At 41.2% G+C, this 23,603-nt stretch overlaps 1 protein-coding gene across 3 annotated transcripts in view; it reads right to left on the bottom strand.

Moving 5' to 3' along the window:
* AMPH (amphiphysin) overlaps nucleotides 1-23,603 on the bottom strand; it is a 179,786-nt gene that overhangs the window by 96,211 nt on the left and 59,972 nt on the right. For all 3 annotated transcript variants that reach the window (XM_036864432.1, XM_036864433.1, XM_036864431.1), the window contains exon 2: nucleotides 8,077-8,157. In XM_036864432.1, coding sequence (XP_036720327.1) covers nucleotides 8,077-8,157 — 81 coding nt within the window. The remainder of the gene's footprint in view (nucleotides 1-8,076; nucleotides 8,158-23,603) is intronic.

Here is a 23,603-nt window from a genome sequence, read left to right on the forward strand (position 1 = left end):
ATAAATGAAAAGATATTCTTGTGGATGGAATGAAAGAAATAAGAACAAAGAGGATAAAAGATGGACAAGTTCTCCAACGAATATTTTTTTCTTTCTCCCATCGGGCACCACGGACAGCAACACCTGAATAGTCACAAGAAGTAGGCAGACTCATTTCTCTCCTTGAAAGCCAGTGAGCAAAAGAGAGGTTCAACGGGTGTGTCAGAAATGAATAAACAGAAGACTATAGAGAAATGCAGGGGCATTTGAAGAGCAAGGGCCAATACATTCTTTTGACACCTGCAGGTTTCCTCTCTCTGCTCCCTTCCACAGAAGTCAATTGTATTGGCAATCAATGGGTGATACTTACCAAAAAAAGGACTCTTAAGTCAAGACTATATATGCAAACCACATCTTTTCCACCAGAACAATGGTACAAAGAAGACTGAAAGTCTTAACTAGGGGCTTAGACCATTTTTTGTAAGAATACCAATTGGAGTGAGAGTATATTCATATGCTAATGTTAAAGGTGAAACTAGGATACCAAAATGCATTCTAATGATGGAAATATAGTAACATTATCTCAAGATTCTGTGTCTTTTTTCTACTACTTTATTTTTTAAAAGAAAGAAGACTTTTGCACACTAGACCACAAGCTTGACAAAGGCAGAAACTATTGTCTGAATTATTTATTATTCTGTTTCCAATGACTTATGCTTAGTAGACATTTAATTAGGTGTTGAGTCAGCCAAGAAATGCTTTTAATAGACACTTATTATTTGGCTTGTTATATATATTGACCCGTTACCTTCGATGAAGTGTCCAGCTCCTAGCTCAAGCCAATCTCTCCAATTGTGTACCGGATCCCAACTCCTCTTTCTACTCAAGGGCACAAGTCAGCCGTTCTCCCCTTTCTCTGGTGATTCATCACATTTTCCTTCTGTACTAAATGAGTCCCATTAGTATACACATATTTCTGCCATCTTAGGAAAATGCTCTCTTGACTCCACTTCCTTCCCCAGCTACAGTCCTATTTATTCGCTCCCCTTTGAAGCAAAACTTGAAACTTATTGTCTCCAAGCCTCCTGATATATTTTACCTCACTCTATATATTCTCTATCTATTTGGTTTTCTCCCCCATAGCTCTCATCATTTCTAGCAAACGGTATAATCTGCTTATTTTTTTTTTTTTTTTTTTTTTTTTTATTTTTGGCTGTGTTGGGTCTTCGGTTCATGCGAGGGCTTTCTCTAGTTGAGGCAAGTGGGGGCCACTCTTCATCGCGGTGCGGGGACCGCTCTTCATCGCGGTGCGCGGGCCTTTCACTATCGCGGCCCCTCCCGTTGCGGGGCACAGGCTCCAGACGCGCAGGCTCAGTAGTTGTGGCTCACGGGCCTATTTGCTCCGTGGCATGTGGGATCTTCCCAGACCAGGGCTCGAACCCGCGTCCCCTGCATTGGCAGGCAGACTCCCAACCACTGCGCCACCAGGGAAGCCCAATCTGCTTATTTTTATTAAAGTGTTTTATTTATTGTCTGTCCCGCTGTTTTGGAATATAAGATCCACAATGGTAGTAACCTTTGTCTGCTTGTTCTCTGAAGTTTCCCAAAGACCTAGAACCATTCCTGGAACATAGAAGACACTATGTCTTGGAACATAGAAGACACTTTATATAAAGAAAATGAATATTGAAATGGTTACATATTATTGTTCTAAACATGCACCCACATGATTATCATCAATCAAATAACCATGAAACTTTCTTAAAAGTTGATACCAAGAAAAAATAACTTTAAATTTTGGAAAATACTGGCACACTAAGATGGTTTTCAGTATTATGGAATTCTCACAGAAACTTATAGCTATCCAGAAACAGGAGTAAACTTTATTTCCAGAGATGCAGACATATATGAATTCTCTTATAGTATATTGTGCAATTATTGAGTTCAAACTTTAATGGAAACCAAGTATAAATGCAAGCAACAAGACTCAACAATTCTCTCAGAAGTTGCTCAGAAGAAATTAACTGTATCAATTAAATATATTAGTGCTCTATGGTCAAAATATTATCCCATCAGAGAAGAGGAAGCTTACTCTAAAACACAATTCATGAAAAAAAAACCCTACAAATTGAAGAACGTAACTGGGATTCAAGGACTGAAAAACATTCTTCTGCATAATTAAAATTACTTATTACATTGTGAGTAAAAGTATGTAAAGCTCTTAGAAGATGGAAAATACCATACATGCCAGCTGATACATATGGCGTAGCATGGAACTAGGGAAGCTTCAAAACCCAGGGAGGGGACCAGAGCCTTGCTCTAGTCTCGATAACCCAGGTTAGAATCAAGTCCAGGCCATGTGAGACACTCTCCAAAGGCTATTTTGCTGCCAAAAATTAGGATGAAAAAGAGAAAGCAAATGACAATGAAGAGGAGCATTGACAATGAATGAGTGAGGAGGCATGGAAAATCCAAGACAAAGAGTGAGTACAGAGATTAAGTGTGACAAGGAGGGATATATTTACTAATAAGCACCTATCAGGTGCTAGAGGGCAGAGATTTTTTTTTTTTTTGGCTTCGCTGGGTCTTCGTTGCTGTGCACGGGCTTTCTCTAGCTGCAGCGAGCGGGGGCTACTCTTCGTTGCGGTTTGCAGGCTTCGCATTGCAGTGGCTTCTCTTGTTGTGGAGCACAGGCTCTAGGCACGTGAGCTTCAGTAGTTGTGGCGCACGGGCTTAGCTGCTCCATGGCATGTGGGATCTTCCCAGTCAAACCCGTGTCCCCTGCACTGGCAGGTGGATTTTTTTAATGGCTGGGAAAGGATGCCTTCCTTTAAATATTTTATAACCTAATGAGGACATAGATGCACATCTAAAATAACTGTCATATAAGAAAACTGGAACAAGAGCTTTTGGATGGATTACAAAAAAAATGTACACTGGAGGATACAGAGAAAGAGAGAGCCTGGCTGAGGGGACTGGAAAGACATCAGGTAAGAAATATCTTGTAAGTTGACCTTAAGCAAAGGTAGGACTTCAACAGATGGAGATGGCAGGTCAGGCAAGGATAGTTCAATCATAAGGAAGCACCCGCAGTGGAGAAAGTGGAAGAAGAACTTGGAAGCAAGCAGTCCAGTCCCTAAATAACACCATCAGACATAGGAACGACCAGCCATCCCCTTTCACATCATGGTTATCTGTGTTAAAAAGAAATAGTTCTAGGATATCTGTTAGGACTATCTGCTCAAGGAAATTACAAAATTTTTCAGAATATAAATGTGATTTGCCATAAATAAAAATTTTATCCACACATTAACACACTGTGGGAATATATTCTGTATTTACGTTCTTTTTTCAAACTTCTAGTCTGTAATTTTTAATTACTTATATACATATGTCCTAAAAAGTGTCGTGAAACTGCTTATAAAAATTCAAGCGCTATTCAACACCTCTTCCATCCCAGAAATAAAAACGTGCTCTAGGAACGTGTTCCAAATGATCATTTCTGCCACTAGTTCAGCTTCAAGTTTAACAAACGTTTTAAAGTTTATGTTCAAAGCACTAGATTCTGTGCAGAGAAAAAGATGAAAGCGGCCACAAGGGACCCCTGTGCAGAGGAGAGATCGGTATGAAGACATGACTCCAGCTTTCAGACAATGGATTATCCTAATAATGAGAATCACTGGCTCTGGATCCTCCCCACTGGAGAGCATTTCAAGGTCCCGATATTTCTTTCCTTCTTCATCTGTGTTATACCAATTAGGCCGTTACCTGGTGGTGGGCATGGAGAGAAGCAGCAGAGCTACACTGTATGGTATTTCAAGGGGGAACTAAAAAGCCATGGAGATGTGAGCAGAAGTGAGGCTCCCTTCTCCTTCATATGAGAAGTTCTCAGACCACACCTCCATTAGGGCGCCCATATCTGTACTCGCTGAAATGTGACCAAAGCTGGTTATCTGAGCCCCACCAGCCCCTGGGTTATCCTGTTGTAATCTGCACACTGGCCATAAGCATGGCATCTTCGTGGGCAAGTTTATGAGCAGGAAGGAGAGAGAGAAGCCAAGGACCTTCCTTTTACTTTGGGACCTTCTCTGGGCTCATTAACAGACCCGTCAGCAAGCACCCAGGTGAACTGAAGTGAAAGCAGCCGATGTTCACACGAGTCACTTCTGCTACTTGTTAGCAGCTCTGGTAAAAGAGGAAATATAGAAAGGAGAAAAACAAACCCTCGGGGGAGGAAACGGTGAAGTCAGATCTCATTCTTCTGGCTGGATGTCTCCAACCCTTGTTTTCCTTACCACTCGTCACCACGGCAAACCCTGAGCTCTTGGGGGAGGGGTCACTCTATTCTCCTTTGCTGGACCCTCCTCTCCCCTTCCTCCCTGTCCTCACTGGGTGTTCATGGACCACAAAATCCACAGCAACGGGGAGTGCAGTGGACAATGAGAGCATATGCAATGAGAGCATATGCACAGACCCTGCATCCATGCTCTCCGGCTAACGCAAACCAAATAACTTGTAGGAAAAGAGGTCTGGGATCAAAAAGAGAATTTGGGGTTGGAACAAGATAAAAGCTAATCCTCAAGCTCAAGTTCAAACATAGACCCGCCTGCTACCTCTGTTCCACCACGAGCAAGCAGGGAATGTATCAATTACTATAAGGACTCTTATGATTTTCTTAAAGGAAATTTAAAAGCAAGATCATCAGAGCCCCAAATGCTTGAATACTTTCTAGAACATTCTAGTGGTCTACTTTTCTTAACATTCTTTTTTTTTTTTTTTGGCCGCGCTGTGCAGCATGCAGGATCTTAGTTCCCTGACCAGGGAACGAACCTGTGCCCCCTGCATTGGGAGCGTGGAGTCTTAACCAATGGACTGCCAGGGTAGTCCTAGTGGTCTACTTTTAGAATCTTTTGATTAAGTACTAATTTAGTATTTAGTATGGTCAGATGACTATAATATACTGCACAAATCCAAATAAAGTTCATTTTATACTATAAATAGTATTTTTGTTGGATTTGAAATACATATACACAGAAAAAAATATGAAATCTAGATTTCCTAGGTCAATGTCTTTAGTGTATGCCACCTTAAGAGAATGCCTTCTGCCCTTAGAGTAATGATTCACATTAATACTAAAAATAATAGGCCTTGTAGAGGTCACCACAATCTTGGTAGATCCTTCATCCTTGGTTAATGTTTCTACATAGCATAAAAGCATATGCAACAGATGGGAATTGGTCACCAATACATACTGGGGGTTAAAAAGACACATTTTTCCTTCTACAGAGTATTAATAAATTCAGTCTTCAGCTATTCTTCCCAACCTTTAATATGTTTCTATAGAAGATTAGTAAACCTCTCTCCTCACCTTCCTCCCACCCCCTCCTTTTTTCCTTCTCTCCCTTTAATATACAGACAAGGTTAAAGTTCCCTCCCTCCTCATGGCACTAAAATGACTATAAATTTACTCTTTCTGATTAAAACAAAAAAATATCAAAATGAGCATGTGCAAATGCAAGATCATTTTCATGCAAGAATATTTTCAAAGGGAACCAAAGTGTGTCAGGAGACTCCCTGAGAAATACTATTTCTACATTTCCGTTCTATTTGTTTTACTCTTATCAAGTAGAATTGCTTGTGCAAGTTTCCCCAAATGTTGAAGTTTTACCTGCATCGTGAAATCTGCTAATGATCTTGACAGAACTAAGGTGTTGATCTTCAAAAATGACAGTATACTATTGGCTCCATAACATTTGAAAATGTATATAGTGAAAGGAATAAGCAGCAGAGCATTTAACTGATGATGATTTAGCCAACTGCACTTTTCTCTAATACCTTAGACAAAAAACAATCCTCACCTTGTTCAGTCAACAAAGCCCAAAAAAAGAACAATAAAAATTCCCCATAAGGGGCGTCCCTGGTGGCACAGTAGTTAAGAATCCGCCTGCCAATGCAGGGGACACAGTTTCAAGCCCTGGTCCGGGAAGATCCCACGTGCTGTGGAGCAACTAAGCCCATGTGCCACAACTACTGAGCCTGAGCTCTAGAGCCCACGAACCACAACTACTGAGCCCACGCACCACAACTTATGAAGCCCACACACCTAGAGCCCGTGCTCCACAACAAGAGAAGCCACAGCAATGGGAAGTCCATGCACCACAACGAAGAGTAACCCCCACTCGCCACAACTAGAGAAAGCCCACACACAGCAACCAAGACCCAACACAGCCAAAAATAAATAAATAAAATAAATAAATTTATATTAAAAAAAATTCCCCATAATTGGAAAACGCAAAGTACTACCTTATCATGAATGCATTCCTGAACTTGATGCTTCCCAAGGTTAGCCTTCTGGGGTGCTAAAATGTCATAATGCCATAAAAGTGATTGAGAAAAAAAATCTAACAGCAAAGAACTAATTAGCTCCACAGGGACACACCAGACAGGAAGACTAGGTTTCAAAGGATAGAGGATAAATCCTCAAGTAGGGAAATCTGTAAACATGAGTCACTTCTTCTATCCAAAGCCAATCCTTTCAAGCAGACATTGGGGACTGCCCTGCAAAGTAACAAGGGCACTGACTGACAAGTTTCTCTGTGGGAAGTTGTTACCATCCAAGTCAATGATCTACACAAGTGCTATCCTAGTGTATGAGAAAGTGCAAGAGAACTCACCAAATGAGAACATCAGGAGATGTGGAGAATCTGTTCTCCTGGAGGAGACTGGGGGGCAACTTATTCTATGAGCCGACATCCAACATTTCTCTAGGAATTCTCTTTTCTACCTTCATAAATCCAAAGCTCTCTATAATACTCAGTGATCTGGACATGATCTATTTTCCCCTCTATTACCGTTTTCTTCTCCAACTCCCCTCTCTCTTTTCTCATTTTCAGATAGAACGAGATCGCTGTTATTCGTAATAAATTGAGTTCCTATCTGTCCGACCCTTAGTCTTGGGATGAAATTGGAGACATTCAGGAATGTGTTTTGGTGGAGACTAGTCTACCGGGCTCTACCTGCTGGATTTTATATCCCCTGTTGGTGAGGAAAAGAAACAGCATGTTACAAAACAGCCAGAACACTGATACACAAATGGAAAAAAGAAACCTCCAGGATCAGGGATATGCAAACAGAAGCAAAGGCAGCGACACAAAACCTATGTTGATCTTCCATTGCTGGTTGTCATCCCTGAGGCCACAATTTCCTCTGTGGACACTTGTGGCTCCAATGACAACAGGAAAATAAACCCATGTCCTTACATTTTCCCTGTGTCCAAATCCTATTTTCCAGAGTTTGCTGGCCCAGCCCATCTCTAGAATGATCTCCAGATTTGAAGCTTCTAATCTAAGAGAGCCCAGCCTTTACCTTCCCTCTCCCTTACCCTCATGCATGCTCTCTAAAGGTGATATGCCAGCCATTCATCAAGCCTTAGAAATATAAACAAATAATTTAAAAAACAGTTTGTTTCTTTATTCATATGTCTGTTAAACATATAGCACCCTATTAAAGGAACAAATATCACAAACTGTGTTTTTCAACCTTTTTTTCATCATCGCCTCCCCTGAGGAAACTTTTTAGACATTTTTTTCCCTAATTATACCCCCATGAAATTTTAATACCACAGATATACCATGTCTACTTATGTGAAGTATTCCCATAAAAAGAGTATGATATTTTTTATCCACCAATAACCAATTTTCTCCCTCTTTGGGAGATATACTCTCTATTGAAAATGTGTGATCTTAAAGCATGCAGCTATCGAAATAATTTTGTCAGAAGTATTTAATTACTGCTAATACTCAGTGGAAGATAAATCACCAAAAAGATCGCCTTTCCTTTAGATCAGTAATCTGTATTGAAGAGCTCCAGAGAAGCAAAGTCTTCATCTCCTGAGATTCTAAAACACAAATCTTCCCGCAGTGCCTACTACCTCTTTGTCTTGCACAGAAAAAGTCTACAGAATTAACCACTGTTCCCCTCAAGTTAATGCCAAGCCCAATGAAGAAGATCTTTCTTCAACCTCAAGGTATTTTATTTACACACTAAAACACAAAGCCAACCCATTTCCCACTCCAGAAATGAGATAAATATACTTGCCTCTTGCCGTTTGAAGTTCTGCACGTATTCTTCAAACTGTTCATCTTTTGTCTCATCGGCTTTCCCAAGCTTCTGAAGGACCTAGTTTGTGAATAAAACAAAATGGTTCAATTTAATAATGTTTTCAGGGTGGGATAGGGACAGTGGGAGGGAGACATAAGAGGGAGGAGATATGGGGATATATGTATATATATAGCTGATTCACTTTGTTATAAAGCAGAAACTAACACACCATTGTAAAGCAATTATACTCCAATAAAGATGTTAAAAAAATAATAATGTTTTCAAACAATAAGCAGAGCAAGGCTGTTTTTTCGCTCTTCTGAGGAGACGTCTCTCTTAGCACAGCCAGCTTTCTGTTCTGTAAGCATCTTGGCTTAGTGGCTTTGGAGTTGAACAGACCTGGATTTTAATAACAGTCCTACCATGCGCAGGCTGCATGACGTTGAGGAAGTGTCATGCTATAGCATTCATTTATTCACATATTTTTTCTCCAGTAGGCTGTAAGACTTAAAGACAAAAGTTATGCCTTCTCCTTTTGTCCAAAGCATCTGGCACAATGCTTGATGCATAATAGTTGCTCAATTTTTTGTTAAATGGTGAATCAAAGTTATTTGAGGAAAGTACTAGCCTACTTCATAGGGATGGATTTAGAATCACTGGAGCCACAGGCACATGGTAAATTCTCCCCCGCCATCTCCTGACACTTTCTTCAATTCAGTAAACGTTCAAAGAGGCCCTGGGATACACAAAGCCCATGCTAAGAACTGGTCATCCAGAAATAGATATATGAATAAAATAAGGCCCCAGGACTTAATCTTAAGCTTATGATCTAATGGGGTAGACAAGGCAAGTTCACAAATAACAAATCAAAGGCAATCTGTAATAAGCAAGATGAGTGGATTGCAAGGTGTTAGAAGCAATATTCCCTTAGAGCTGAGCTCTTCAGGGAATCCTGGTGGGGATTCTTCAAAACATGCTGGAATCCAGCAATCCCACTCCTGGGCATATATTCAGAGAAAATTATAATTTGAAAGGATACATGCACCCCAGTGTTCATAGCAGCACTATTTCCAATAGCCAAGACGTGGAAGCAACCTAAATGTCCATCGACAGATGGATGGATAAAAAGATGTGGTACAACATACCAGCAACTCACTTAACCTCTCTGAGTATATTTCTTCATCAGTAAAATGAAGATAATAAAAAAAAAAAAAAAAAAAAAAAGATGTGGTACATACATACAATGGAATACTACTCGGCCATAAAAAAGAATGAAATAATGCCATTTGCAGCAACATGGATGAACCTAGAGACTATCATACTAAGTGAAGTCAGTCAGACAGAGAAAGACAAACACCATATGATATCACTTATATGGGGAATCTAAAATACGACACAAGTATGAAGTTATTTACGAAACAGACTCAGACATAGAAAACAAACTTATGGTTACTAAAGGGGAAAGGGGGTGGGGGAGGGATAAATTAGGAGTTTGGAACTAGCAGATACAAACTACTATATAAAAGAGATAAATAACAAGGTCCTGCTGTATAGCACGGGAACTATATTCAATACCCTGTAATAAACCACAATGGAAAAGAATATGAAAAAGAATATGTATATATACACACACACACATATATAGATATACACACACACATATATAACTGAATCACTTTCCTGTACACCAGAAAATAACACAATGTTGTAAATCAACTATACTTCAAATTTAAAACCATGCTGGCAATTCCTGCAGACAGAAACGTGGCAGAGTACATTCCAGTCAAGGAAGCAGCCTAAGCGAAGACCACCGGAAAAATTGTGATGGACCGTGAACTGGACATGAGTGGCTCTGTCTTCCTAGAGCACAGGACTGGGTATCAGAAGAAGCAGTTCTTAGCGACACAGCAGAAAGTGACTTTGGGACGGAGCAGAAGAATCCTGACAGTCATGATTGGGTACACTACTCGAGATTCCCATATCTAGTATCTAAAACACCAACTTATCTAAGAATTTATAAAAACTCCAGAAATGTTGCCTTCTCAGAACATGCACACCCTATGGCATTATCAAATATGTTTTTCCAAAACATAACCATTTGGGCAATAAAACATACACTCATACAAAGCACTTTCTATGGCTAGGTTTTACATCAGCTTATGCTAATTTGTTTCCTTAAAGATATAATCTTGTACAAATTGATACTTCCTTAGACTCAGTTTAGCATGTTTTAAATAAACCCAAGTATCAAAGTATTTACCCAACAAGTCAGAGCCCATGCAGATTCCTTCAAGAAATAAATTTTCTTTGGAGGTAAATAGTAATTATTCTAAGTATATAAGTAAAAAATGATTATTTTATTCTATTTTAAAACTAATTGTTTATAATATATGCTAGTATTCCTTCCTTTGGCATTACTAAACAAAGATTTTTTTAAAAAAAATAAAACTGTATACAGACTCACATATATTACCAATTACTCAACTTCACTCAATTTCATATCTCAAACCAACATCATATATGAATAATATGAAAGATATATTATTCCTCATTGCAAATTTAGTATTTAAACAAAGCTGGATGTATCCAGTAACATAACTATTAAAAGGACAAATAATCACTCTTATTAACTAATAATCTCTTCTCACTTAAGAGTCTCTGTGAAAGACAGACAGAAAACACTAATTTTTGAAAGAACTGGGCATTGTAACTAGGGAATAAGTTGGTAAGCGTAAGAAACATGATCAAATATATATATGAACTATTTTAAAGTTAACAGTGGTTATTCCTGGATGGTAAGATTCAGAGTGATTATTATTTTTTTCTTTATAATTTGTTACATTTTCCATAATTTCCTCTATGGTTATATGTTACTAAAGTAATCAGGAAAAATCATAAAGATAAGTATCAGAAGTTTATCATACTGATATCTGGTATATAAGAGATTTATGTATTAGATTCTAGTACAAGCAAGTAGATTGTTAGTAACTAGTTGAAAGACTCTCCTCAAAAGATACTGATGAGTGAATTAATATCAACTGGAAGAAAGGTTTCCAGAGGTAGCCCTTGGGGACCTATACCTGATTCAGTGATTCATGTGTAAAGAGAGGGTATCAGTGGTACTTACTTCACAGTATTGTGTGAAACTACCAAGGATACACATGGAAAGGCTGAGCTTTGATGCCTAGCATATAATTAATGCTCAATAAATATCTACTATTATTATAGATATTATTATCTAACACTATCGAATAATTTATCAATGGCCTAAACTTACACTGACAAAAAGTTGGGGAGGATATTGGATATGTCATATGATGAGAATTAGGATTCACAAAAGAAAGCTTCCCTAACAAGATGAAATTCAGCAGGGATAAAATGTAGGTCAAAATATAATTGTCCAAGTGCCAGATTTATGTATTCAACTTTCAACTACAATGAGACAGGATGGATGTTAAGAATACATGGCTCCTGCCCTTAAGTAGAAATAAGGAACAATTTTCGCCGACAGTCAGTATGAGCTGACAAAGTGATATTGCTGCCAAAGCATCTAATGTAATCTCAGGCTGCACGAATAAGCATGAGAGGTACCCGGGGAGCAGTCCTGAATGATTCTATGTGGTGAACAAGCTGATAAACACATAGATATGTCTACAACCTGGAGTCAGCTGAAGGGGCCCCCAGAAAGGCAGAGAGTTGATACCATGAGGTAAGAGGCATAGACGATGTAATTGGTATATTAACAGGGAGAAAAGGAGACCAAAGGGAAAAGAGTACAGCTGTCTTCAAATAATTGAAGGACCAACATCAGGAAGAAGGATTGGACTTTTCCCATCAGAAACCAAGATCAAGAACCAGCACGGGCAGGTAAAAGCTATATCAAGAAAATGTTTGTGCCAGAAATTTCTATCATGGTTTTCTGGAAATTAAATAGTTTGTTGGTAGAGGTAATGAGCTCACTGTCCTAGGAGTTATTTAAGTTTAACCCAAAGTTACAGGTGCTAGAGAAGAGATTTATTCATCAAACTGGCGAATGGAATGAGTCATATTTCAAATATCTTCTCATTCTTGAATCCATAATCAATGTATCATGTTAGACATTTTCCCTAGAGAAGAATGCAAACCTCAATGAAGAGAAGGCAGAGAAGAACGTCTGTTCGTTTCCATCTCCAACTGATGCTGACTTGCTGAAGACTGCTTGCCAAACCCTGTGCTAGGGGCTGCAGGAGAGCAAGCTGCGTTCCCGGGACTGTGGTCACGTGACAGGTCTGAGCACGGGTGCAAGATGTGGAACTAGGGTAGACGTGGCTAGCGTGCTAGGTAGAGGGCAGATTACGGAAAGGCTTCGTCTGCAAGACTGAAGCCTTCAATCTGCTTGTAGAGACCACGGGAAGGCAATGAAGAGTTTCCCTTCCCTGGAGACAGCTACATGATTAAATCTGTGCTCCCTGGTGACAGTGTTAAGGACAGATTAGAAGAGAGAAGGAGTGGAAAAGGGAGACCAGTTAAGAGATTATTTAAATAGTCCAGGCAATAAATGACAGCCGGAGCTAAGGAACAGATAAAACCAACCCTCAAGAAGTAAACATACAGGGGGCTTCCCTGGTGGCGCAGTGGTTGGGAGTCTGCCTGCCAATGCAGGGGACACGGGTTCGAGTCCTGGTCTGGGAAGATCCTACATGCCGCGGAGCAACTCGGCCCGTGAGCCACAACTACTGAGCCTGCGCATCTGAAGCCTGTGCTCCGCAACAAGAGAGGCCGCAATAGTGAGAGGCCCGCGCACCGCGATGAAGAGTGGCCCCCGCTTGCCGCAACTAGAGAAAGCCCTCGCACAGAAACGAAGACCCAACACAGCCATAAATAAATAAATAAAAATAATTCCTTACTATTCCATGTTAGAGCTTCAACACTTAAAAAAAAAAAAAAAAAGTAAACATACAGAACTTCACAGCTTATGAGACGAAAAGGGTGAGGACAGAATGAGTCAAGGGTGACTTCATTTCTTCTGTGGTGGCTGAATGGGTCATCTGGTGACAGTCAGGGTGCTGAATTGTTGCAAAGTCTCCAGGGAGATGGGAATGGTTTAGATGTGGAATTGGAAAAGGTAAGAACCAAAAACACAAAGCAGGAATCGTGGGTGGAACCAAAGGCCCAGCTGAGGCAGAAACCACCAATGTGCAGGTACCCACATTTAAGCAGTTTTGTGATTTTTCTCCAGCAGCCTTGATACAGGTGATAAGATTCATCTGCTACATAGAAAGACAGTATCTTAAGGCATCAAGGACACTGAAACCTAGAATTGAGATGACAAAAAAATGTATCTTTTACCTTGTTCTAATATTACAATATTTAACAGTGAGTTTATAATTTAGGTGGCCTCTCTCGTTCACCTCTCTACTGGCTATGTTGACGATACCAATTAAGCCTGAACAGTTTGGCACCACTGATATTACAGGAGGATTACTATATATTCATGCATCTGATACTCAGATTTTGACAACATGACACATCTTCCTCCTCCACAGGCAAAAGGAAGAAAATTCTCCGCCTGGTGCATCTTGGCTTAGGATTTAGGTCTTTTACTTCAAAGATAATTTCATGTACATTGACACTTTCCTGTTTTGCCACAGAAAGATTTCTGTTGTTACTTTTGTTGCTGTCAGTTTTCAAATGCAAAATAATATTCTCAACTGAAGAAGCTTTTTCAAACTGCCTTTCCTTTCCGTGAGATTCTGAAATATTCCTCTAGGGCTGGCTGGGTGTTCATCTTCTCACTCTCAGCCCTGAGTTCAGAAGTTCTGATCAGATCCTAAAAGGCATCATGACATAGGCAAAAAATTAAAAAAATTTAAAGCAGGAATATGGTAACTTGGAATATTTAAGCCAATAAATCTTTTTTCAGTGTCTCCTGAAGCAGTTAGTTTCTCAGCTTGGTTTACAAAGGCTGCTCCAATGATGTGAATCTCACATACTTTTCTAGAGCAATTGTTCATGTACAAAGTGTCCAAGTCAAGTCCCTAAAAATTTAGAACTCGTTTTAATTTGGGCAGTTTCCCCGCACTGTAAAGCCAAAATTCTGATCCAATTTCAAATCCTTAGAGTCCAGTGCAAATTAAATGCTGACTATTGTAGCAGTGAGAGAATAATTGCCTTCTCTCCATATGTTAAAATTAGGAATGGAACACTATGTTCACGGCTTTCAAAAAAAGTAGTTGGCGTTTGAAGTCAAAGAAAAAAATTCACAATCTTCCATTCCACGTAGAAAGGACTTCTGTTAATCAGGGGAAAGATCAAAGCAAGGTCAAGAAATAGTGAGGTATGACCCTAAGCAAGAAAAAAAGTCCTATGATCCGAAGTGGGAAACTGATAAGAGGAGGGGATGCAGACACCAAGGTAATTCAAGATGAAGGCCATTGAGGGTGTCCGAGACACGTTTTTATATACCGCTTGACGCTGGGACAAGGGTGATGGATAAAAGAATTCTGCAGGATTGGCCACTGGGATGCCCTAGAGAGATTCACATGTTAGATGAGGGCTCAGACTAGACAAACTTCCAACTCTGGGTGATTCATGCTTCCCTAAGCCAGACTCTAAAAGTCAAGGAAAGAATCCTACAGTCTAATTAGTTTTCTCTAAACAAGGAGGTGCCCCCTCTTCACACTTTCTGTCTTTATAAAGAAAGAAGAGCACATCAAATTATGTAAACATTATTCACTGAATCCAGGAATCAAGTACATGGGATGACCATGGACTTTTCTGGACAGGGCACAGACAGATGGTCTTCTACCACTGCCCACACCCAAATGATTCATTCATTTGTCTGTCTGTACACCCACCTATCCATTTATCAAGTGCTCACTCTGATGCTGTGCAAAGATCCAAAACCTCGGACTGGAGGGAGCCCACCGGGTGCCCGCGAGCGCAGGGTAGCTGCTTTTCTGAAGTGTCCTATGGGCACACACTGCACTGTTTCCCCAACTTCAGGGTACTAGTCCCTTACCCTCTTTCTGGATATGTTTCAAGACTTCAAGAAGCGGCTTGAATGTGGCCTGATTTGAGAAGAATAAGATGAGTCATCCTTTGGTGTGGTTCAGGTGCCCATCAAGGTCCTGCACTTTGCCTTCCATCTGGTCCACTGTGGGATTTATTTCTGCACCGTTATGACATCCATTTCTTGACCTGGCAGATCTCAACGGTACATTAGCCATCACGTCATCAAACCCTCTCGGAGGTTGGCATGAGCCTTCTTCCTAATTCTGGGAAACACTTTCAGGGAGGTAAACTAGAACAAATGAGAGAGGGAAGGTTCACAGCCTTCCATCCCATTTGGGTGGCCTTCAGACTTTAAAAGTTTGAGAATAACGCATGGTAGAGAGAAAGTACAAGCCTCAGACATGAACAGGTTTATCCTAAGTGGGACAGAAGCAACTGGGAATTAGAAAGCAGTGGAGGAAAGAAAGTTCAGGAGCCTGGAAAGGAAACAGAAGTGAGGTGGGCCCCCAAAATGCAGATACAGTAAGCACCAGCCAACGTTGCTTTCAATCATGGGTCTACCTGGTGAGGTATCATGTTCCAGAATTCTGCTCTCTTCTACCCTCCCCAATCCTTTAAAGTTGAGGACATCTTAGTCCTCTGACTTAAAAAAAAATCTTGTTGGAAAAGATAGCTTGAGGAATACTGATGTAGCAAAGATGAATTGTGAGCCCTGGCATCTGACCCCTTCTTCTTCTCCAGGAAAGCTGGGTGCCCCCTCTCTTCCTCTCCCTTGGGTCACCTCATCTCAAGACTGCTTTTCTATGAAACCTGATACTTCCAGTATCCAACCCAGAATACAACATTTACAGCAAAATCCAGTGACACAGTCGGCTAAAGCCTTTGAGTCATCCTGAGGCTCTGAGAGGGACCATATTTTCCTTCTCCAATGCCCCCCCCCTTCAAGGACAGAGCACTATCTCATGCCAATATTGCACAGTGATCCTCCAACCTCATTAAATCATTCAAATTAATCCCCACGCTGCTTAGCTAGGGGAAGATACTCCTCCATATACCACGAGAGAAAAGTTGTCTGCCAAACTGGTGGCAATCTACCTACAGAGGAACTGTTAGAAAGGCGTGTGGCCACAGCAACCAAGGGCTCTGTACCCAGGCACTTCACCGGGGATCAGTCCTGTGCCTGATTTCTTCCTACGGACTCCTCAAGCCATCCTTGTGACCTCAGTTACCCACAGTATCAGCAAAAGATGAATCAGCAATTTGAACACACTGAACTGCAGTACAAATAGGAAGGAAGATGTTGACTTAGGTGGATCCAAAGTCCACAAAACCCTACTCAGGATTTCAATTGGGAGCTGTAAATTGCCTAAGACAAGAGGGAGTTGATGGGTAGGAATCAGATGAAAAGGAGAGTCCAGAGAAGAGAGTAAAGACATGTTTTTGCTTTTCTTCCTCTTGGGAAAATGCCCCATCTTAATAACTCCATATTCCCTAATTTATTAGCTATCGTCTATGGAAATTTAAAATACATCAAGCACACTTCCAAATGCATTACACCTAAAAATGAATTTAATCCTTCCAACAATCTTGTGAGTTAGGTTATAATGACTATCCTCATTTTACTGATGAGAACACTGAAAATTGGTGAGGTCAAACAATTGACCACAGTCACAAACTAGTATGTAACTGAGCTGGGATTCAAAGCAAACAGTATGATTCCAGAGTCAGCTTCTAACTACAAGGCTGTAATGCCCTAAAGACAGCAGCAGGGAAGGAAACATGGCTGGTAGCTTTTCCCTAGACAACTAAGTCATTTTCGTCCATTCTACAGTCACTCTCACTGTCTGTATCACATGGCCAGGGATGCCAATACAGCAACTGCTGGATCCATACTTTTGTTAAATGAAACCATCTGACATCATCTCCATCCAAAATAGGTCATTATATTCATTCAAGTACCCTGGGTGAGGGGACATGGGTTATACAAAACACGCATTCTCCCCACTCTACCCTTACGTAGAAAGAAGACTTCCAACTAGCCTCAGACTGGCAAAAGGGCTAGGAGGACATCACCTCGTTATAAGAACATTGGAGATCAGGCCACAAAGAGTGGCTCAACAGCAAGTAGTTCAGAAAAACAAAACAAAAAACCTTAGGTGCACGTCAGCACAGTGTAGCTGCTTGTTCTGTAATGTCCTATGGGCAAGCACTGCACTGTTTCCCAAACTTTCGGTGGCAAGAATGGTATGGACTGATCCTCACAACAAAGTCCCCACCGCAGTTCTGCCTGGGGCCACTGAGTGATATCAGAAAGGACACTGTCCCTCTTCAAACTCCTTTTTTTATTAATGATGCCTTTGGTAACTTGACCCTTCCTGCCTCACAAACACTTCGTGAATAAACACAAAGAGAAAGATACAGGGTGCTTAAAGATCTTTTGAAATCACATTCTGGGCAATCTCATATTGAAGCAGGACCCCAATTCCACAGGTTCCTAAATGTGCAACATACTCCAATTGCCAGGGCTCACTGTTACCAAGGATTTTAGACGGACCCAACAGGATGTGACTCAAAGGCAATTTCACTAGTGGTTTCTATCTTGAATGTTTATTGATCCAAAACTAACAGTAATCTGATGTAAAAATTTCTATACGAATTGCAGGTTTGAATGGAAGTCCAAAAAAAAAAAAAAAAAAGGAGATTGCTAACAGGCTGAAAACCAAATGGTACTACCTCTGGAAATGAGTCCTGATATAGAGCTGGACATGGTATTTTCCATTCAGTTTGTTCCTGTGGCAGTTTCCTAAAGATCTGTGCTCAAGAAGGAACTCTGAGTGCCTTCATGACCTTTATTTAAAGAACACTGGCACAGAGGGGCAACATAAGGTCCTGGGAGACTTAGGTGAGATAGAGGATGTTCCTTATGGCTGTGAGGGCTGCCTGTCAGAGCACATGGCCTCCTGCTCCTGGGCACTCAGGGCTGAAAATGCTTCTCACCCACAAACATGCCATCGTCACAAACAAACAAATAAATAAACGAGCGAAGAAACAAGTAAATCCTGCAGCACTAATTATTTCTGCACACATTTCTGTATTTTGCTTTTACGCCTTGATTTTCAATCTTCTGCAGCTATTTTTAAAGTCTGATCTGCATGAAGTGAATTACTAAAGTAAAGAAACTATTAAATATAGTTTGGAGGAGGCCCACTTTTCAGGTTTAATTGGAGCTTCTGGAGCTGGATTCACCACATTCATATGGTTAATATGGAATATTTTATAAAGTTAAATGCAAACTTTGTGTGAACTTTTAAAATATCGAGACTAACAGTATGTTGCTTTGGGCTACCTCAGCAGACTCTTGTCTGGACAGGGGAACACTTTAAGGGTTTTTTTTTAAGAAGCACAGTTTGGTGTGTAAGAATTACCACGTGATAGAATGGGTAGGAAGAACACAACTGTTTTCTGGAGACCCTGAGTGATACTTACATGATACTTGCATTAGTGAAACATGCTTCTGGACCAGCCTTTTACTGGCTGTTCGGACCATCTGTAAACACATGCAGACACTTCTGTGGGTCATACTCTGCACTGACGCCTACAGATCCACACTCCCCCCTCCTCACCTGGTTCAGCACCTCTAGGGACTGCACCCGGCCCTGCCCATCTGGCTTCTGTCTAGAGTTGATCATGAGAACTCAAGCCAGCAGAAGACGGAAGGGCAGGAGCAGAGACGTGGGGACAGTGGTTCCCCTGGTCCCCTCCCTGCAGCCACCATCGCAGTAGCCTCAACCCTCTGGTGGCCCCTCCAACAACTACATCTCCTCTCCCTAAGTTCTGATAACAGCTTCCTCCCCTTCCCCTATAGGCCTGGAGAGCCAAGATCCCCAGCACCTCCTCTGCTGCTAGACCCAGCGGTGTCCCCATCCCTTGCTGGTTTCCCGTAACCCTTTCCACAGGCCATCCTGGAATAGAATTGGGGTCTCAAAATTCCTAGCTCAAAATCTCCCACTGCCCTTTTTACCTTCCAACCATGAGCAATAATGAACTAAAGCAACCCAACACACTTCTAAAAAAGTACCACTGTTGTGTCACAGTGTAGGAATGGGATAAAAAACAAACCAGCACAATCCATCCTACCAGAAACAGTTTGCAAGATAAGCAAGTCTAAAGACACTGATCCCACAACAATGGGGTTTTGCCAAGGAGGACACTTTTCAGGAACATCAGCCCTGCCTGCAGTTGGCAAAGGATAATTCTCATTAAAAAGTGTTTAGTAGGATGTTTTCAGCCTTCATTTGAAGACATCTCAAAGAGAGATTGTTTTCCCTTTTGAAAGGTTGTGGGACTTTTATCCCTGGCATTTGCACGACATCTTTTCATCAATGTTGTTTAGATGTTGATTTTCCTCCGTTGAGAATTCAAGGTAATCACAACCAAAATCCTGGTGGGCTCACTGAGGAAACTGACAAGATAATTCTACAATTTATATGGAAATGTGAAAGACACAGAATAGTCAAAACAATTTTGAAAAAAAGGAGAATAAAGAAGGATGCTATATCCCAAGCCAAAGCTCTTTAGAGTCATAAAGTCGAACTTTCAGAATAGAAAACTAAAAATGGGATGACTTACTTTTGTCCTACTGAAAGGGTAGTCTCCTTCAAAATCTTTGACCTTGGCACCTAGTAAATCCTGAGCAGAGTAAAAAGTAAACAACACCTACAAACAACTAGCTTCTATATGTCTTATTCCATGTTTATGGGGAAATCAAATCCCACGCAGGGTCTCTGGTGTAAAAATCAAAATGTTTAAAAAGCTAGGACTATGTCTTTAGAAAAATAACTGACCATGATTCTAAGGCAAAACCTCTCTCCATAGCCTGCATTCTCATGAGATCATTACTTTAGATTGCACTGGCTACACCAGTTCTGCACCTTATTATAGACAACACTGCAGAAGTATTTCTCTGCCTTCTGTTTAAGAAGATCCGGATGTGAGATCACTTTATTTTTTTTTACAGTAGGTCCTTGTTGGTTATCTATTTTAAATATAGCAGTGTGTACATGTCAATCCCTAACTCCCAATCTATCCCTCCCCGCTGAGATCACTTTTTAAGATGTTGGTTCTTTCCCTTCTGCTTCAATGTCGCTGTTAAAGCCATAATTTATAATATCTAATATTTGATTAGTCAGCAAATGGAAGGAATACTGCAGTCCAATCAACATAATGTCCAGGGTCACAGAAAGGAGTAACCCATGAAAACTTTCAAATCTTCTTACTGTACAGCTTTCAAGAATTATTTAGTCATCCTGATGAATTTATTAAGCAATAAATGTAACTGATCGTTTATTTGATGGCATCCTTTCATCGTATTTACATTTCTGTCTCTAAATTCTTGCCACTCAAAGTGGGTCCTCACACCAGCAGCAGCAGCTTTCACCCGGCAGCTTGCTAGATATGCAGAATTTCACGTCTATCCCAGACCCACTGAATTAGAATCTGCTGTTCAACAGTATCCCCAGGCAATTTATCTGTACGTTCAAGTTTGGGAAACCTGCTCTAAAAATTACAAACTCAATGTCACAGCCCACAGGTAAATAAAAAAAAAAATAGTCATTTTTCCGGGCATTTGCTGTCAATGTAGAAAAAAATCAAGCTTATCACACTGAAGCTGCAGTGATCACAGGATACACCTTGAACACTGGATATTAAAATGAATGCATGAGCTCTATTCAGCGTTTCCTCCATTCTCTTAAAGCAAAGGACTGAAAAATTTCCAAATGGTTAAATGTTCTGGACAGGTGAGTGGGTTCTGGTTGTTTGCAGTTTAATTTGCATTTTAATGAAGTCATCACCATCAGGTTTTTATAAAAACATATGATTCTGCAAACTACTCCATAGGAAGCGGAATCATTCCAATCAGCCACGTTTTTGGTCACAATCTGTGAATTAAACGTGAGTTTCTGGCTCAGCGACAGTCAACAACTTCAGATAAATGAAACAGGAACGTCCGTGACGGTTTTCCTGGCCATCCTCCCAGATGGTGAGTTAAGTGCTGGCTGGCTCAAAACCCCTGATGGGCACTCCTGCCCTTTCCTGTGGAAACAACTGAAATCACATGGACCTCAGCATCAATGTTCCAAGCAACCTGGACTACAAACAGGGGATTTTAACATCAGACAATCACGGCTGCAAATAAGAGCAAATCTATTTCTCTGGCAAATGTCCTATGATGGTTTTTTATATAAAATAAGAAAGAGGCTTTAACCCAGAAGTCTGCAGGCCATAATCATTTATACTGAACCAATCTTTGCTTCCTCCTCTAAAACCTAACGAACATCAGTGACCAAACGCCCAGCCAAGCACCCGGCTGTGAACAAGACACCAGGCTTAGCCCTGTGCAGTATCCGCAAACACAACATGGCTGTGAACACGAAACCAGGCTCAGCCCTGTGCAGTATCCGCAAACACAAGAGTCACCTCCTCCTTTGAACAGAATTGTAGCACATGAGGTCTTCTTCATTGCCTCTTTTTCTTTTCCTTTTCCCTCCTCACCTCTTACTGGAAGCTTTGTGACAGACTCTGTCGGCATAAAATATACTTAAATTAGCTGTGAAAAGTGTCCAATATTAGTGAGAGAAAGTTTCATTTTGTAGAACTGTCTCTCCAAAGAATGTGAAAAACCTTATTCACGTCCACAAATGCCCAGGCCTCAAAAACTCGAATTCCCCCTCCTCCCCAATGAGTCCAGGACCCTGCGGAAAGAGCCAAAGGCATCCTGAGATAGAGATGCATAGCTGCACATCCCAGGTAGGCTGCTTCTGAAATGTTAAGCTGCAAACTTAGGAAATGGGAAAAGTAAAGAAACATCTGTACTGTACTTGGGTCTCAAAGTATGAACAGAAGCATCTACAATGAGCCTTCCTTCTGAATATGTTGTTGCACTCTCAGAGTACAGTTGCACTCTCCTAGGTGTTAAGGACCAAACTAAGGGGTTATATAACCAGCTGGAAAGACAAAAGACAAAAACTTAAATAAATGTAAATTTAAATAATAACTCACGCTTAAACAAAAATTAGCCAGGAAACTAGATGACTTCCTATGGTCTTAATACGCTAAGTGCATTTTGAATCACCACGAAGATGACGCAGAATGCAGTGTCGTCCAAAATTTTTTTGACCAGAGAACCTTCTGGTCTAAGCAGTATCTTGCGAGACTGATGTGCTACCAAACACACCTGGGAAAACCCTGAGCCACACCATCCCTACCAGGGATCTAGACCTGGGAAGCCCTGCGCCTCTAAAACAGAGCTTCTCAACCTGGCTGGCATCAGGGTCACCTGGCAGGCATCTGTTGAAGCAGGTCTGCAAAGATCATTCTGATGACCACAGATTGGCTCTGATCTGTTAGCTGTGGGCAAAGCCTTAAGCTTGTTCCTCAGGAGTAATTATTTTAATTTAATACCAAGTTTATATAACACTGAGAAGTGAGCCATCTCTCAGCAACAAAAACAAATAATGAGATGCCCTGGTTCAGCCAGGTGTAAGCTCCATCTCCCTGGATAAGCCGCTGAGTCTCCATGAGTCTCCCTTCCTCGTTTCTGCCGCCCCAAGGCACCCACACAGGATCCTGAAAAACAAACAGAAGCCCTGCATTGTAACTCCTGCCAAGTGCAGCTCAGCTTACTGGGATACATACAGCAGCAGCATTAAATGCCCTGCATAAATAATTCAATATAAATCAGGCTCAAATAATTGTTGGGGAGGGGATCTGGTTCCTCACCCAGCTCTGCCAAGTGTAAGCGAAAGCTTTCTCAGTTTTTCCTCGTCTTCTCCACCATTCTTTCACCATTTTGGTGACAACTAATGAAAGAAAACCATCTGTGTAATATACATCATGACCTAAACATACGCCGGCCCCAAATTCATTTTCTACAGGTCTCTGCGCCCTACAGGACTGAACCAATGGACGGACTCGCCCAAGCTCCCTTGACTCTAGCTTCCTGGACCAATGGAGGCACCAGCAGGAAATGAAAGTGTGGTGAAAGGAAGGTCAGGTCCTGCTCTGTCTCGGCTTTGAGCTGTTTCTGGCAATACTTATGTTCCCTTCACCCCTACGACTCCCATCCGGAAACCCCTCCTTTATGACTGTCACTGGGTCTGGCTGCACCGTTTTCTCCTCTTGGCCCTGGAGTCCTAGCAGTGGTGACGGTTTCTTGCTGTTGTTACTAGTCTTTGGTGATTCCGTTAACACATCTGCCCTTCTATGCTCTATTCACTAAAGCCTCTTTAAAAAAAAAAAAATTATTTATTTGGCTGTGCCGGGTCTGTCTTACAGCATGCGGGATCTTTTAGTCGCGGCATGTGGAATCTAGTTCCCTGCCCAGGGACTGAACCCGCACCCCCTGCACTGGGAGCACCGAGTCTTATCCGCTGGACCGCCAGGGAAGTCCCCACTAAAGCACCTTCAACCATCTGAGCTGAATTCTGCCTCCTGCCAGGCCCTGGCTGATAGCCCAAGACCGTCTCTGTCCC

Source organism: Balaenoptera musculus, chromosome 9 (genome assembly GCF_009873245.2).
Source record: "Balaenoptera musculus isolate JJ_BM4_2016_0621 chromosome 9, mBalMus1.pri.v3, whole genome shotgun sequence".
NCBI classification, from domain to species: Eukaryota; Metazoa; Chordata; class Mammalia; order Artiodactyla; family Balaenopteridae; genus Balaenoptera; species Balaenoptera musculus.